Here is an 18,351-nt window from a genome sequence, read left to right on the forward strand (position 1 = left end):
CATCTGAGATTACAGAGAAAGGAAAAAACTAGTTATGCTCTTAAGGGATTGCTTGTGGTCCTAGATTACTAAAGGAGACATTATTTAGGAGAGTCACTCTCCTCTGAAGCTTCCTTATTTCAGTTACATATGATTAATAATTTTCTTAACAACTGTTGAAAACTTTTGGGGATATCTACATGGAACCCAATTTTGTTCTGCTGCTTCTTTTCTATAGAAAAACTGACCAATTTAAGGGAGAGAAGGAAATGTATATGAATCAGAAAGCACAAAAACTTACACACATATGCAATCTCTTCAGTCAAAAAGCAGAATTTCTATGTACTTTGAATTGCAAGTTAATGTTTATCTCAAGTGTGACACATCCAAATCAAACTCATTATACCCCCTTGATGAAACCTTTAAAAAGGAATCTCTTATCTAAAAGTCTTTAAGCATTACTCCAGACCAAGGATGAGAAGATTGAGACAACCTTTGGAAGCTTCTTTAAATCTACTTATTACATATTTATCTGAAAATATTAACTTAAAGGAAAAAGACATGGAGAAATCTTCATTGTCTAGAATTTGATTTGTGACTTAGGACAGAAGATCTATACTAATCGATTTTAAAATTTCAAAATTCTATGGGGGCACCTGGGTGGCTCAGTCATTAAGCGTCTGCCTTCGGCTCAGGTCATGATCCCAGGGTCCTGGGATCGAGCCCCGCGTCGGGCTCCCTGCTCTGCGGGAAGGCTGCTTCTCCCTCTCCCACTCCCCCTGCTTGTGTTCCCTCTCTCGCTGTCTCTCTCTCTGTCAAATAAATAAAGTCTTTAAAAAAAAATTCTATGAACAAAGTTTATTTTAGAAAACAAATGTGCACTAGCTATGTATCTAGCTAATGAAGTTTAGACAAGTGCAGTGCCTAATTATTTAACTGGAAAAGCTAAATTAGACATTTCTTCACTACTTTTGCAAAAAGTAGTACCATTTTTGCCAAAGTTCATTGAATTTAAAAACTGGTATCTATTATTTTAAAATTTATATTCTTTTAAATTAATTGCATATCACCTGTAAGTTCTCAGCATTTCTTGCATACTAACTTACATTTGTCGTAAGTCTTCTGGCACGTCCAGTTTGATTTTATGGAAAGTATCTTTCGTGGCAGGTTTGTTGGGATTAACCGATCGGAGACGTTCAATTGTGACAATTTCATTGTATGTAGCATCACATGCTGCATATTCTATCACATAAAACTGAGAGAAATAGATAAAAGTCATTCCTGGTCATAGTTTTTAAAGTAAGAACAATAAACTATACCTATACAGTTATTTTTAAGTTCTCTAGAGGGAAGAAAAAACTCTATTTGATCAATTAACTAAAACATACAAAACATACTGAACATGTAGAGAAAACATTGTAATAAAATAACTCAAAAGTTAGATATTACTTTAAAATAGAAATCCACACTGAAATGTAATACCTGGGTTTAGAAAAGGCAAACAGTACAAAAAAGTTTTAAATATGCAGTTTCCTACCTCACCCTTTATCATCCTCACTTTAGCTAACCACCAACAGCAAGGCTCTTTTTCATTTGCTCTGGAATAAACCTACACAAAAATTACAACATAGATTATTTCATAATTAACATCATTCAGAAATCTATAGATTATCAGACATTGAAGAAAATTCTTTTTTTTTTTTTTTAAGATTTTATTTATTTGACAGAGCACAAGCAGAGGGAGAGAGAGGGAGAAGCAGGTTCCCTGCTGAGCAAGGAGCCCGATGTGGGACTCGATCCCAGGACCCTGGGATCATGACCTGGGCTGAAGGCAGCCGCTTAACCGACTGAGCCGCCTAGGTGTCCCGAAGAAAATTCTTAAAATGAGCCAGGTGTCTTTCAAACCCATATGTTGTATGCCTTAAAGCAGACTGCAACTCTAGAGCTAGATATACATACATAAAATCAGAAACTACTTGATTACCTGGGAGAGCCCTGTACAAAGCACCTTCCTATTTTCTTTGTTTCAGATCAGTAATAATCAGTCCTCTGTATATGAATGCTCAAGAAAAGCAGATTGCTCATAAACCTGGGCATACTTGCCTTGGATACTTTGTCAACTACAAAAATAGATCTAAAAATGTATAAACTTGTTTTTGTTTTACTCTAATAAGTAAATAACTGATTGGAAGTTACTGACCCTGGCCTATTGCTTGGTCACTAAATGGGTGAGGCCTCTGACCACTCAAGCCCACTAAGGCTACCACCCTGGCATTCATGTTTCCTGGTGCCTAAATGAACAGCTCCTTGGTTACTCTCTGGTCTCCCATCTCCTTTCTCTCTCCACTAAAATGGACAACTCCATGCTGGCAATCCTCTGGATGGATACCACCTTCCTGCTCTCATATACTGGATCAGTTATTCTAACCGATCTCTCTGGTGACCACGTCAAAGTTCACTTACGATGTGCAGCATGGAACCTTTTGTAAAGACACTAGCAAATCAAGGTTAATGGGAAAAGAGCACAGTATACATGGAGAGAGAGAGAGAAATACTCAGAAGCAGAAAGCAGGGAGGACAAGGGGCATAGGGAGGAGAGAAGAGAGAGCTCAGAGCCCAAGGCTGATGAGTAGTAACTCAAGGCTCCAATTCTTGTCTCCCTTTTACAACTGAAGTTAAAAGTCATACAACACAGTGACTAAATACAGCTTAACCTACCTTTCTCTCTTGCCCTCATCACTTCTCAATTTTGCTCTAGCCAGAGAAATAACCTCAGTTAATCGTTATGTAATACAGTGAGGCCATCCTAGCAACAACACCTCATTGGTCCCCCACCCGTCATGTGACTAAGTTGGGGGAAAAGTTCCCTTAATCCATCACTATTATGAGCATTCCTGATACAGACAGACCAAAAGACCCAGTGTCTCGTGTCCCTTTCACAACCTAAGTTTGGTTATACAATACAGTAACTAATACAACTTAATTTAACCTACCTTTTCCTCTTGTCACCATCAAGCCCTTTCAACTCTGTTCTAGCTAGAGCAATAACCTCAGTTATGTACCACTGTGAGGCAGTACAGCGAGGCCACTCTAGCAACAGCATCTCATTCGTTGCCACCTGTCATGTGACTCAGTTGAAACTGTCCTGCCTTCAGGAAGCTTGTAGTCTCCTGGGGTAGTGGACAACTAAAGGTCCTCAAGTACAGACAATGTTTGTGTTTCCTACTAGGATCCCTCACAACACCAAGCCCAGTCCCTTTTACCTAGTAGGTACTGAGTACATTTTTGGTAATTACATAGTCCTTTATTCCACTCCACTTTAGAAAGAGAAAAGAACACAGGCCTGGACATCCAGAGACCTTCCCTGAGTATTCTCTAGAATAGTACTCCTGCCCCTGTATCACCTTCCATCCTCTTACTTTTTTTTTCCCATATGCCATAATATTAGCTACCCTGACTAGAATGTGTTTCACTGCACCATCTGTACCCTAGCACAGGAAGTAAGAATTCAAGAACCTAGCACACTTTACCTTATCTGTATATAAATGTCTACTTAGCTGCTTCCTTCATATCACAAATATTCATGAAGTTGCAACTATTAACAAGACATTGTGGAGAAAGAAGAGAAGCAACTCAAAATGGTGTGAAAGGGGAGGAAGGAGAGGAAACTACACAGACCAATTACAACATAAAGTGGACTCCAAGTGCTTTAAGTCCCAAAACAGTTTTCAGTGGCTAGAGAAATTATAAACACAGTTTTTGTTAATGTGTTATATCTCTATAGCACATTTTGGTCAAAGACATCAATGGCACATGAGCAGGTGGTTCACAGCATGGCCAGTGAAAAGATGTTTTCCTTATATGTGTTTATGTTAAAACTCATAGATGGGTTTTTAATAATATACCACAAGCATTTACTGCTACTTAAAGAAATTCTAGAATGCTCCTCTATTACAAGGCATGATTTCTTCTCCTTTGTAAGACTGATTTTCCTAATCCATTTTGCTTAAAATGGAGACAAAGTTGTAAGCTAACAATACATTATTCAAATAAAGATTCAGAGACTGAAGGAAAGGGCAAAAGGAATTTCCTAGCAGGCAAAGGAAATTAGCAGTGACTTTCAACGATGCGCCCTCAGTGCTCCTCAGGCAGCCACATTTAAGCATCATGTAGTATTTTAGATCATTATTAAGATGGCTCAATCAAAAGCACATGTCCATCACAGCTGTAATTTTCAAGGTAGTCTAGGCAGTGTTCAAGACAAGAGGTACAAAAGACACAGGCAAATTAAATGCTCCCACTTCTTCAGGGTTTAGTAACTTGAGGGCAGGGGCAACTTACCTCAACTTCATCACTTTCATTTATATCTTTATTATAACCTACAGGTGGTGGGAATCTCACATCATGGAATGGAATCTGCCTCTCTGGCTGCCAGCTGCAAATGAGCAAACACATAATTAACATGCTTTCCGGTTTGATGGAAACAATGACCACACTGCCATCAACTCTTGGTTAAGTGTGACCTTCTGTTTTTCTAGTTTAAAGAAGCAAATGCTTTTAAAACAGTGTTTTGCTGAGTGGGGCATAATGGCAATGTTGAAACATTTCAACAAAGTCTGCATGCAGCATAGCAGCCTTGTAGTTCTATTTGGAATATTCCTCTAAACACAATAGATCAACATTACAATTTTCCAAACAAGTCTTTCTTTCAGTAATTTCAGCCTCTAAGCAAGGCCACAACAGCAATTTCCTCTGATGCTTAAATTAAATGTTAGTATCAGTAAGTGTTAGTAACATCATCACCATACTTCTACTTGCAAAGGAATTTTAACCACATTCTAAGGACCACAGAAACTGGTCCTAAATGCCCTCTAATTCCCAAGCAAAATGGGGCAGCCAGCACATCAGGAATTCACAACTCACTTTTCCCCCTTTAAATTTAAGATCCCACGAGGTGGTCAATTCTTGCCATGGATAGCTGGCTGCTGATCAGCATGGCCTGGTGGGGTCTGCTAAACCACAGAAACCCGACGGAGACGGCCTACAGGAGTTTGGTAAGTTGCCTATGTTTTTAAATTTAAAATGATATGGAACAATTTTGAAAAACACCAAATTATTCTTTTATATCCAAAATTATATAAAATATTAAAAGACAAACTTTGCAAAAACACTGGAGGATTCAACTGCTGCAGCAGTCATTTCTGGGTTTTTTCCTAAAGAGCTTTCTTTAGTAAAATCCTGAGAAAAGTGCTAATTTTTTAAAAAAAGATTTTATTTATTTGAGAGAGAGCAAGCATGCGGGGGTGGGGGGGGAGGAGGGATAGACAGAGGGGGAGGGGGAGGGAGAGAATCTCAAGCAGATTCCCTGAGCTGAAACCAAGAGTCGGATGCGTAACCAACTGAACCACCTGGAAGCCCACAATTCTTTTTTTCCCAAAGAAGAGCCATATATAAGGTAGCAGGGTAGGTAATTAAGTCAGAATTTGTGGAAATCCAATTAGGCCCATATTAGACTGAACCCTTTCTCTGAATTATACACATTTGAAAACTATGAAGCTTTAGAAAACACTGTCTTTACTTCAGAAAAACCTTTTTATATTTACTGAAAATTAATGACTTTTAACATGTTACAAATTCATTGCTAAATGTGATTGGAAAAACATATAATAATACATAATATAATTTTCTGGGTTCCAAAGGAAGAATTATTTTAAGTCTTAAATGTACAGAGATAAAAATTCAAATTCTTTATAAAAAATGTGAAATATGGAAGGTAAAAACATAGCATCTAAAATAAGCTGGTGTTATAGTAATAGGAATTGCTTTATGACTGAAAGGAAAGAAAGGGTAAATGCAGTCTGAAGTTCTATAAAACATTAGTTTTTTAACAGAAAAACAAAAAGGAAACACCCAAGGAAGGGCAGAGACTACTTTGGTAGAGACCTATCATACACTAGTGATGTGCTCAAACCCAGTGTTGAATCTTAAACATACTCCATGAACACAAGGAAAACAGTTCATTTGTTTCAAATTCCCAGGATGACATCTTGAAGAGAAACTTTTATGTAGCTATAGAACAGAAGAGAATTAGGAGGTCCGAATGTAGAATAATTTTACGTTTATAGTAAAAACCTAATTGAAAACAAAAGAGAACTGATCTGTAAGTCACTGTATTAACCAGACACATTCTTAAATGCATGGAGGAAATGAGTGTTTGCTTAACACTTTAAATTAAAGACTGCAGGAGAAATTGAAAGAGCGGCAAATAAAGATAACTCTTCCTTTATGGGAAACAGTGTTTATCTAGTGATGGGAGCAAGCAGATAAAATTACCAAAAAAAAAAAAAAATTACTCTCAAGTCATCAAAGATTCTTCTGTTAAAAGTGTGATGTTGCTGTCTAGTGTATAACCACGCAAACCCATGGATACTCAAACCGGCAGAGGCAAATTCTGGAACTTTTGGCTCTATGCATTCAGAAAATGTTATTCTATTATTCATACTTGTATTCTGGACTGAGATTAGTCTAAGAGCTGAGAATAGGGTTGGATATTCTAAATCCTTTTATCTCTGTCCCCTAAATGTGTTGCAGGCATCCAAGAGTACTACTGCTTTGTCCTCTGGGTAGCTAAAAGAATCTGCTAACAGTCAAATTACAGTATGTTTTGGTCAGATACTATATTTTAACAAATTTACTAATATTAACTCACATACCATATAATCCATCCACTTGTGTATGTACAATTCAATGGTTTTAAGTATATTAACAGATGGGTGCAACCATTACCAGTCAATTTTAGAACACTTTCATCACCTCAAAAGGAAATCCCATGCCCTTAGTTATGACTCCTCATCCCCCTCCTCCTGCCCCCGCCTTAGCAACTACTAAGCTATTTCTTTTCTCTCTAGATTTGCAATCTGCTTTTGGGATACTATCAATTCTCTTGGTACACAAAATCCAAAATATAATTGTTGACCATTCTTCAGAGTTCAGTAAAATCCTAAAGTCATGACATCGACACTCTGGCTAAGGAGTTTATATGTACTTTAGAATCTTGAATGGCTACTCTGAAAATAGCCTTTATTAATAAGTATTCAAAAACTTTAGTCAAGAGATTTGTCTCTCCTGATAAAATGCTACATCTATACCACTGATGTCTTCATATAGCTAACGTTCCTAGGCCTATAAGTATTTCTATTTACTCTTCTAGCAGAAAAGACGGGTTACCACTATTACTGATTATAAATACATGAAACATATAAAATAAGCTAGTAAGTAAATATGATTATTCCTGATAAAATGTACCAGACAACTAAAACCATCAATTTTACATTTAATGTTATAAAACCCACATTTTTACCAATACCCATGAATCCATTCATTTTCATCTTGTAACAATTACAAACATTTCTATCCAAACTCTCTGTTACTAATACAGAAGAATTTGGTTTCTTTCTTTACATTCAAGGGGACTGGGATGTAGGGATCAAGGTTAAACGAAAGGATCTCTAGGGTCATTAGCAGGAATAGTCATTCCATTGGTTTTAATATTGAGTTGTTCAGAAACTTCCTTGTCAGTAACATGAAGATCCATTCCTGAAAAACACTCAAACTGGATTTCAATTTTTTTAAACGAGGAGTAAAAAGAATAATTATATAAAATAGTATAGAACCCGAACATTAAAATTATATCAAGACACTTACTTGTTTTCAAATGCAACTGTTATTGAATCTTCATGAACATCCTTTACAAATGCCTGTAAGAAAAACACCAAGTTAAATTAACTTCTAAGCTTAAAGATCATGTTTTTATTTAAATTTTATAGAGATACCATTTTCTGTTTAAGAAAAAAATGGAGCTTCAAATGAAAGTCTGTCAGTTTGTGAGGATGACTCATTCATGGATCACATCTATATTTGGCCACCTACTATGTGCAAGGCCCTAGGGATACGGATTAGTTAAAACAAAACATGAAAAAAAAATGCTCCAGAGTTCAGTCCAGTGAAAGAGCTAAGTAATTGTAAATTACAATGCAGGTGTTGAGTACAAAACTGGAGGTGCACTTCAGGCTAGAATTACTGAAAACAAAGAAATTTGTTCCATGCGCCACATGCCAGCCAGTATAGATCTGTTGTAACTTCTTCTCCTTAATAAAATTTTAGGAGAATACTACAGTAAATGACTAAATATAATCTCAAATCTAGTATATACAAGCACACTAAATTTTCCTTAACAACAATACGCTGCTAATACCACTAAAATGTCCAATTACCAGAGTTTAATTAAATTCTCAATCTCATAGGCACTTGGAGGAAAAAACAGTAATACTAAGTAGAGGTTTAAATCTTTTAAATCTGATGACGCAATTGCTAGTAATCTGCAGAAAGACATAACAAAAGTAATAGCTAACTAATTATCAAGAATTCTTTAATCAGCATGCCATCCATAATTCTATGAAATGACATAACTAAAGTAATAGCTAACTAATTATCAAGAATTCTTTAAGCAGCATGCTGTCCGTAATTCTATAAAATTAAGTTTTTAATAGGTGGAGGAAAGGAGGTTTTGTTTTTGTTTTGACAATCAGAGGAGTAGGATAAGACATAAAGAAACCCAAGGGGCTTTATATTGTAATTCATTTTAAAATGGCTTGAGAGATTTAAGCTTCTTACTCAAATCTGTTCTGTACACGTTTCTCTCCTTCCTTGGTTTCTCTCTGCCTGTGCGATTACGGCCAAGATCCTTTTCTGGCTGTAAAAGGCCCTTCAAGACCTGGCCCCACCCCTCCCCTCTCCAAGCTTCATCTTTCACATCCCTGGAGGCTGTGATCCAGCAGTGCTAAACTACTTGGGCCTCTCTCCCTAAATGCTGTTCCTTCTTTCCCATTGTCCTTCCCCTCTTTTCATCTAGCTACCTCCTATTAAGTCTTTTAGGTTTCAGTTCAGATGGCACCACCTATGGGAAAACTCAGACTAGGTTAAATTCCGTCCTCTGCATTCTCATAGCACATTCTGTGCTTATCCCTACTATAAACTTACCCCACTGTATTATTATTGCTCATTTCCCCACTAACAGTACGTTTCCTAAGGTCTTATTTTATTTACTGTTGGACTTCGGAGTGCTTACTAAGAACTCAATGAGTAGTTATTAAATGGATCATTGCCTAAGGGGTTCCTATCCTACCCTTAGAGGAAAGACCCTTTGTGTGTGTGGGGGGGGTGGTGAGGTGGGGGTGGTACTACATTTATCAGGGAAGACGAAGTGAGGAAGGTGAGTTTCCTTATCAAACTTTGAAGGCTGGGGAAGAATTAGCCACACAAAACGGAGTGGAGGAAAGAGGAGGCCTGCCAGGTCTAAGGGGTAGGGGGGTAAGGAACAAAGGCTCTGACCTGGAGACACAGCTTAGGGTATGGTAGAAATAAATCCTTTGTGAACAAAGAAGCCAACACAATTCAAAGGGGAAAAAGAATAGTGTTTTTAACAAGTGGTGCCGGGACAACTGCATATCCGCGTGCAAAAGAATAAATTTTTGACCCTTATCTCAGACCCTATACAAAAATCAACTGAAAATGCATGAGACCAAAATGTAAGAGCTAAAACTATAAACAAACAAGTGATCCAATGCAAATGTCTTGGTAAACATCTTGAAAGGCTTGAAGTGAAAGGATTTAAAAAAAACCTCAAGGGGCGCCTGGGTGGCTCAGTCATTAAGAGTCTGCCTTCGGCTCAGGTCATGATCCCAGGGTCCTGGGATGGAGCCCCGCGTGGGGCTCCCTGCTCAGCGGGAAGGCTGCTTCTCCCTCTCTCACTCCCCCTGCTTGTGTTCCCTCTCTTGCTGTGTCTCTCTCTGTCAAATAAATAAATAAAATCTTAAAAAAATAATAAAAAAAATAAAACCTTAAACTTCTTCAAATATAAAATTAAAACATATCAAATATTAATTAGCTGCTCTTAAGAAAAATAATTAGGTGAGGCAGGGCCCTGGAAAACATTTATATGGAAACTACGTAAACAGACACACCAATCTTCTGCAATTATGCTTAAAAGAATAAAAGCAAAGCTATGCTAAAAGTTTCCTTATAAGATCAAGGTGGACTATAATGGAATCCAAGTGTTCTGCTATACCCAGCACGGCTAAATTATTATTTCTAAGTTAAGTATGTGTATATATTTCTATAGATGCTGGTTTGGGGGGGAATTCATATTTTCTTCCCATTACTTATCCTTAGCTATATTTAAATCATGAGTACTTTCTACAGCAGCTTTTGAAAAAACTGGTTTAATACCAACCATGATGTTTTAGAATACACTAGATTTCATAAGGGTGCATGCCCTGAGTACTCTAAGGGGTTGTCTGCCTATTACTTCACCAACAGAAAGACTTGATTTTGAGTTAAAGTTACAGGAATTGGTTACTCTTAATTTTATAAAGTAAGCCCCCAAATTATGAAGAATGGGAATAACAGGATCCCCCACCCCATTTCTCCCTTCTCTTTACCTGATACCAAATTAACAATCTGCTTGTGGGGGAAGGGAGTCCATCAAGGATGAAAATCAAGACTGCTATTAGGAGGTGATCCCTTATTTACCAAGAAGGGCCACTACTTCTGTTTTCATTCTTGTCTGAAGTTTTATGTTTGTATGTCTTGGCAGTAATTAACATTAGTTCCTTACTGTATATTATGCTGAAAATGTTAAGTCCTTTAGTCAGTTAAGAGAACCTTGTTATAGCTGAGTGAGGCACTGTTCTCACTTAATCAGGCATCTTTCCAATACTATTGCCCTTGTCTAAAACTATTCTGTCTACCATAGCAGCCACTGGCCATATGTGACTATATTTAAATTAATTACAATTAAATAAAATTAAAAATCAAGTGCTCAATTGCCACACATGGCTTAGTGTCTACCGTAGTGAACAGCATGGGTAGAGACCATTTCCAACATTGCAGAAAATGCCATTGGATGGAACTGATTTAAAACATTTACAGGGGCACCTGGGTGGCTCAGTCGGTTAAGTGTCCGACTCTTGGTTTTGGGTCAGATCACGATCTCAGGGTTGTGAGATCTAGCCCCGCCTTGGGCTCTGCACTGGGCATAGAGCCTGCTTAGGACTCTCTCTCTCTCTCCACCCCTCCTCCCTCTCTAAAAAAATAAATAAAAAATAAAACATTTACAAACGTTGGGGACTGCTTTCAAACCCGGGGACTGCTTTCAAACCCACCTTAAAAGCACTCCAGAAGTGAGTCTCATTATAGTGCTGTATTTTTATTTTTCTCTCTTTGCCACAAAGTTATTGCACAGTTTAATCATACTCATTCGCCACATTTGCCTAGTTCCTAAAATCAAACATTCCCTCAAAGGAGGAAAGTCTGCAACTGTTGTGACTATTAACAAAAGCTTTCAAAGGCTTCCAAGGCAATTCCGGATGTAGAGTGTCAAAAACGGTTTGAATAATCATCACAGCCTACTAGCCCATGGCCTTCAAGTTAATGAGGCTTATCTGTATGTGGATGTTCGCATGACTGTTCCAAAATCAGTCATTTTTAGTCATTGTTTGCATATTAAGTAAATACAGAAGGCAGGTAATACCTTCTCCTTGCTGCTGTAACACACTGAATAAAAGAAACTATTGGTTGCATCTGGCCTGCACTCACACCAAGGACAAACACCTCTTTTAACTTCTAAGGCCTTTTTACTAAACTGTCATTCACTTCCAACAAGGGTCCCATCTTCCTGCTGCTCATCATATTTTCTCCAATAACCATTCTTTTGGCCACCCCTCCCTTACCCCAACACTCTTACCCTGTGCCCTGGATAACCACAGAGCACTATCACCCCACCTGCCACCAACCTGGAAAACTATGTTTTGTTGTGATCCCTACCTCTCTACACCGAGCAAAGTTGGTATCTGGGGAGGAGATAGGTTCAGGGGATTCCTGAGAGGTTACCAAAGACGGCACCGTGAATAATAGAAAGCACAAAGGGCGCTGCACCATACTGAATGAGAGCTAGGGATCTTACAGGAGTCAGTAAACTTAAAATTAAGAGTTTTGCTGTGAATGAGACACAGGCTTAAAATTTTGGTTCTACCAGATAAGCTGTGAGACTCACTCTCCAAGTGGTTTCTGTGCCTCAGACTCCTCAAATGCAAGTAACAAATGGATAGAGGGGAACTGGACCTGCCTTCTAAGGGTGTTGTAATGAAATCACACGTCTACTGCCTACTACAATGCCTGCCTGGCACATAGTTGGCACTAAATAAATGAGAGGTAAAACAGAGAGGGGCGTATTTTATAAAAGATGCAGAACCATAAATACTCTTGCAGTTGAGAAAGTTACATCTTAACAAAAGCACACTAAAAAAAGATTTAAAAATTGGGATACAAAAAGAAAAGGCTATTTCCTCAAAGATAGAAAATACTGAAAGGTTACCTAGACTCTGAGAAGAAAAAAAATGTGATGAAAGTCTTTGGGGTTTAAGAAAGGTGCTAAAGTGCAGTGCTCAAGACAGATACAGGCTCCTCATGGGGGAATAAACAAGAAATCAAAAAATCATTATGGGATCCCCAATTTACTGGCAAATAGATCAAAGAAGCAGTCACAAAATCATAGTTACCAAAGTGTGTGATGACTAGAGTTATCCAATTCAAACATTACATTACGAGGACTGATGAAACTAAGAAGTTCATCCTTATTTGGGTGAACTCTTACTCACCCTCACCCTCAATATCACACCCCTTAGCTTAGTAAACTCACAAATGAGTCACTGGTCACAAGAGTGCTTATTGTATAGACAAAATTTCAATATAAGGCCCTGACCACCACTGAAAACAACTACTGCATTAACACTGAAGACAACACATGTAGTGCAATAATTCTTAGAGAAAATGTAGAACACTGCAAAATGTCCCTCCTAAAGAAAACACATAGGACCGGGGGTAGGGGTATAGAAATCAAACCCAAGGCTTCACATATAAAGTGAGTTACCACTTTGTTACCTTTGTATGTGGGCACTAACAACATAAAGGAGTGAACAATGGAAAGGGAAAAAGCACAATTAGCCTCATCAACAACCCTTCCAACCACAGCACAGGTCCAGGAATACTTGACTTTACTTGGGCACTTACCACAAATTCTGAGAAAAATGCATTCTCTTTGATTCATCCTGACCCAAAGATAACACAAAGGTAGAGAGAGAATAGTATGAACTTTCCTGTGTGTATGTAGTCTAACTTTTTAATACTTCAGTTCTTATGTGCTTCCAACCTAACGAAAGCAAATTTCAGAGCAAGGTCAGAGATTTCCAACTTTCTCTTTCCTTAGTGGGCATTCATATGAAGAATTACAGTGTAATAATATCAAGTTGCAAGAGTTTATAAAAAGGAAGTTGATACATAAGCTGAGTAGGTCATGACATCTTTGTATCAACAGTAAAAAGTGGTAACATCTCCTTGCAACTGTACTTAAAGAACGCTAAGGAGGTGTTACAGTAACAAAATAAAATCGAAGGTTACAATGAAATAAAAAAATGGGCAGGAAATGAAATCCAGTTCATTTCTTCAAGCTAACTTTCATCATTTCAGGAAATCAGACTATCTGATCTCAAATCCCAGATCTGAGGACATTTACTAGCTCTGATGCTTAGTAGTAAGCCACTTACCTAATCTCTTTGTACATCTTCATTCTCATCTATAAAATGGGAATAACAACAGTACCTTGGGATTGCAGTAGAGGATTAAGTGAATTATTTACAGATGTAAAAGTGTCTAGAATAGTGCCTGGCACCTAGAAAGCTCTCAGTACCTCTTAACAGTTATCGTGATCACAACTGTAGTCATCTCAGGAAGCACATTCCCACAGGGACAGAAGTCAGAAACCCATTATTATACCAATGAATTCTGTATTTAATTAATTTGGAGGTTTTCAGAATGTGTGAACATGAAGTTGGAAAATGCACAGTTCAAAAGGGGAAAAATGATGCTTACACAAAGACACTGAACATTAAAAAGTTAGACTCGGGGAAGAAAAAAAAAAAATGTGGTTGACCTGAATAATTCACTTCCTTGAAGTACATAACACCTGTATGCAAAGTTAGATCTACAGACTTCAGAGAAAACATGAATAACGCCTTATGCAAGTTTATTTGTGGTAAACACTGATTTCTAGCAGGCTATGTAGCTAACATGACATGCTAGGCCACCAATGTCTTCCTTAAAAATATTTCTTCCTGGGCGCCTGGGTGGCTCAGTCGTTAAGCATCTGCCTTCGGCTCAGGTCATGATCCCCGGGTCCTGGGATCGAGTCCCACATGAGGCTCCCTGCTCGGCGGGAAGCCTGCTTCTCCCTCTCCCACTCCCCCTGCTTGTGTTCCTGCTCTCGCTGTCTCTCTCTCTGTCAAATAAATAAATAAAATCTTAAAAAAAAAAAATATTTCTTCCTGATTGTACATTTTGTCATAGGTTGCTGCTAGGTTGCTGCTAGTTCCATAATATTACTCACCATGTTAAAGTCTGTCCTCAGATTCCAAACTTAAAAACATAAGATATATTAAATGAAAATCTAAAAATAAGAATACAATTTAGCATATTCACACCATATCACATTAATCAGATATCAGTCACTATGTTTTCAGAATACAAAAAGGTGTTATGTTTCTAACACATGATTTATCCATCTTTAGTAATTTTCATACTGGTACCCAAAACCTAGGATCAGGATATATTAGTACATTCATATCAGAATGACATACATTCTATACTTAAAATGGAGTTAAATTCATTTTCATTCTCAATATACCAAAACTTAGTCCCCCCAAAAGAAGAAACCCCCAACACCAAAAAAAAAAAAAAAAAAAAAAAACCCTCAAAACACTACACTATTTTAGGCAGATGCCCTTAGAAGAAAGAACTTATTTCAACATTATGCGTTTAGGAAATGTTTTGTAAAGATTTTGTGAAGTTTATCCAAGTGTCTTAATTTCTTAAATAACATAAGACTCTAAGTTGTACACAAGACTAACTTTTTCTAAGTCAAAGAAATACCTAAGCATAAGAGTAGTGGCTCTGACAACTACTAAATCTAACTTTCAAGTTTTTAAGAATAAACACCAGAGGGAAAAATAGAAATGAGCTGTCCAATCTTAGGTTTAGGTTTCAGGGTTCTGTTAATTCTGAATCCTGAGCTTTAGATATTTTGCAGAGAAAGAATCCAAATATGCCCAGCTATACTCCATCCAGTTTATATTGTAAACTTGGACCATGTGTTCAGAAGATGGAGAATCACCCCTTGCAATATGGTGGTTCTGTTAGGCAAATCAAAGTCGAATTCACTAATATTGAAGTCATTTGAGTTGTTCATTTTTTAAAAGGCTTTTCTATCAATTTGATGAACCAGGTTCCCATTTTTTTTCATAAATGTAACATTTCTCCTAGTAGTTCATTTTTTATCAGTCTATTTCCCATATTTTCTTCCCATCTCACTGGACAAGCAACTGAAGTTTACTTTTTGCTTTACTTTATAACTCACAACAATACTGAGTCCTATAAAAACAAACCTTTTCATTATAGAAACGATTTTTCTACCAATACAGACCATTTGAGGTTTTCTTAAAAATAAACTTTAAGTAAATGTAACAGCAATTTCTCCACACATATTTGATCAATTTTCACATTTCTCCTCAAGGAACTAAGGGACAATCCATTCTTTTTATTAATCTTCAAATTAAGCAAAGTCGTTTAAAAAAAACCCAACTAAAACGGGGGATTAATAGCAAAAATAGAGGGCATTTCTTATTATATTCCAATCAGTTTGCAAGCAAAATCACCAGAGCAAATCACAGGTTGCTAGAAGAGAACAATAAATCCTTCAAGACCACGATGTCTTGCCCTCTTATAGCAGGCAAACTCCACTGAAAGACATTAAGAGTGGTGTCCAATCTAGGCAAATATCACAGACAAATTAGAATACTGCTCAATCATTAACCCGTGCTTATATTTATTACAGTTAGCACCACAAATCTAGGGAGCAAAAATATCAATCTAGGAATCAGAATGATTCTACACTAACTAGCAGGAATTATTACGGATCACTGAAATAAATGCAACCAAAAATTTGCCTGCAGTCAACTGAAACAATTTTATATTGGTGAGACTTAAGAACATAGATGCTGGGTTTTTTTCCTTTTACAGCTACAGGTTTTTTCTTTTGGCTAAAAGTATGAAACAGTTTACATACTTTACACACTTATGAAATATGTTGGTCTCCAAATATCTCCATAGAATTGCTAAAACACACATGAAGCCAATTGTTAATTTTCCCTTTGCCAAATGAGTCTTGTTTGAAACGTTTAAGTTAGGCTATAATTAATTTAAGAATTGTGTTGGACAACAATAGCTAACTTCCACATGTACCTTCTATTGCCCAAATACTGTTCTAACGTGGGATATTACTTACAGAAGTTATAGAGGAACATTCAAGAGAAAACGAGAGTTTATAGATTACTGTATCTACAGTAAGTACATACCAACAGACGCACGACCGATACATTAAAATCTTTTTAAACCTCCTCTTGAAAATCTAAGACATTAGTTGATCTGCAATGGTGTAACTTAAAAAAGAAAAATCCACCGTAATACTACGCATGTTTGTCTAAAACCTCAATACTGTCCATCGCAACATTACAGATTCAGAGAAGATAGTCAAGTACTTGGAGCACAAAACAATTATTTCCACTCACGATTTAAAATTCTCTAGTAATGATGTACTTTCAGCTAATTTCCTTAAGTTTCATGGCATATATTCAGGCCTTTGGAGGGTTAAAAATGTTTTCCTTAAGTAGCAGAGTTGCTATAATGCTTTCAGATGCTGAAGCATCTGTATTCCTGAATTTGGCCCCATTTATAACAAGGGAGGGGAACAGCGAATATTTAAGGTTACGAACTTCTCTAATGCATTGCTCGATTATGTCAGGGTCTTCCTGAAACTTTTGGTCTAAAAAAATCTCTCCTGAAATTCACAAAGAGAGGCCACTAAAAATCAGTTGCCATTGTGATTCGGAACTGACTACAGCTTCTTACCACTCTTTCTCCACACCCCTTGCCCAGAACAGTGGAGCTCTCCGAAGTCCCAATGCTGGACCGGAAAAGAGAAGCCAAAGGAGATCTCAAACCCTCTTTGCAAGGCAGGAGGCTGCTCGACGGAAGCGCCCCCCGCTACTCAGCAACTACCCACACGTCAGGCCCGGATCCCACTGGGAGAGGATATTTAGGAAAGGGAAATAAGCCGTCGCCGTCACTTCGCGCGGATACCGGCCCTTCCCGCCGGGATCTTGTACCTGCCGCCGGCCCTTGCCCATCCCCAGCTCTCCCTCGGCTCCCGAGAGGACACCTCCTTCTCCTTGCCCGCTCTCATTCCGATAGGCAGCGGGGCCTCTCATAGGAGAGGCAGCGGGGCTCGAGGGGCTTCCTACAGGCCCCAAGTCCGGTCCTTCTCTCCCAAACAATATCCCAACGAGCGCACCCTGGTCCCCGGGCGCGGCGCTCGGGAAGAGGGCCCCAGGCCTGCCTCCCGTGGAGGCCGAGAAGAAAAGGGAGGGAAAGAAGGGCGAAGATGGGGCCTGCCCTGGAGCCAAGTACCTTGTAGAAAGCGCCATTGGAGCCCCGCACTTCCACCACCAGCTCCTCCATCTTCTCGAAAGCCCAGCTCGCGCCGGGAGCCCGCCCCCGAGAGGTGGGCTGCGGGCGCAAGAGGCCCAGCCGCCGCCTCCGCCGCCGCCGCCGCCGCCGCGCTCCCGCACGCCCCCCGGCAGCGGCGCCGCCGTCACCGCCGCCACCCGCGCTCGCCGTCGGCTCACCGCCCGCTCGGAGGCGGCCCCTCACCGGAAGTGAAACCGAAACGGAGCCGAGCGCCTGACTGAGGCCGAACGCTCCGGCCGCTCCGCGTGTAAACAGTGAAACCGCATCACGTGACCGACACCGCCCCTCCCCCCGCGGGCTTGGCCCCCTCGGCCCCGCCCTCTTTCTCCCCGCGGGCCCAGGAGCGCGCGCATGCGCGCTTCTGGGAAACCGGCTGGGGGCCGGGCCCAACGTAAGGCGCGCGGGCTTGGCGTGCGCGGGCTCGGTGGAGGGCGGGAAGGCGGGAAGGGCGGTGACAGGTCGCACCGCTGGCCGAGGTCGCGCCGCTTCGCATCGCCTGGCGAGGGCCAGAGCGCCTATTCCTGTAGAAGGTCAAGTACAGGCGTGGGAAAGGTCCTTCAAGTGTTCACTTATCCGAGTCTGGGCTGGCTTGGGTTGGAGGGTTTGTTTTTTTTTTTAAGTGGGGCAGAGTCTGAGCTGGAGGTGAAGTAGGGGACAAGACTAAAGGTGAAGAATTAG

General features: G+C 39.3%; 1 protein-coding gene across 7 annotated transcripts in view; it reads right to left on the reverse strand.

The window, feature by feature from the left end:
- Window positions 1-17,842, reverse strand: part of FMR1 (FMRP translational regulator 1) — a 45,202-nt gene extending 27,360 nt beyond the window's left edge. For 2 of the 7 annotated variants that reach the window (XM_021682546.1, XM_021682538.1), the window contains exons 1-5: window positions 17,614-17,841; window positions 7,684-7,736; window positions 4,321-4,414; window positions 1,517-1,588; window positions 1,086-1,234 (exon numbers count right to left, since the gene is read on the reverse strand). In XM_021682546.1, the coding sequence (XP_021538221.1) occupies window positions 1,086-1,234; window positions 1,517-1,588; window positions 4,321-4,414; window positions 7,684-7,736; window positions 17,614-17,664 (419 nt within the window). In that variant the 5' untranslated portion in view covers window positions 17,665-17,841. Of the gene's footprint in view, window positions 1-1,085; window positions 1,235-1,516; window positions 1,589-4,320; window positions 4,415-7,683; window positions 7,737-17,613 lie in introns of all 7 variants that reach the window. The other 5 variants (XM_021682565.2, XM_021682554.1, XM_021682579.1 and 2 more) reach the window with 3 other exon arrangements.
- Between the last annotated feature and the right edge of the window lie 509 nt (window positions 17,843-18,351).

Source organism: Neomonachus schauinslandi, chromosome X, assembly GCF_002201575.2.
Source record: "Neomonachus schauinslandi chromosome X, ASM220157v2, whole genome shotgun sequence".
Taxonomy (NCBI): domain Eukaryota; kingdom Metazoa; phylum Chordata; class Mammalia; order Carnivora; family Phocidae; genus Neomonachus; species Neomonachus schauinslandi.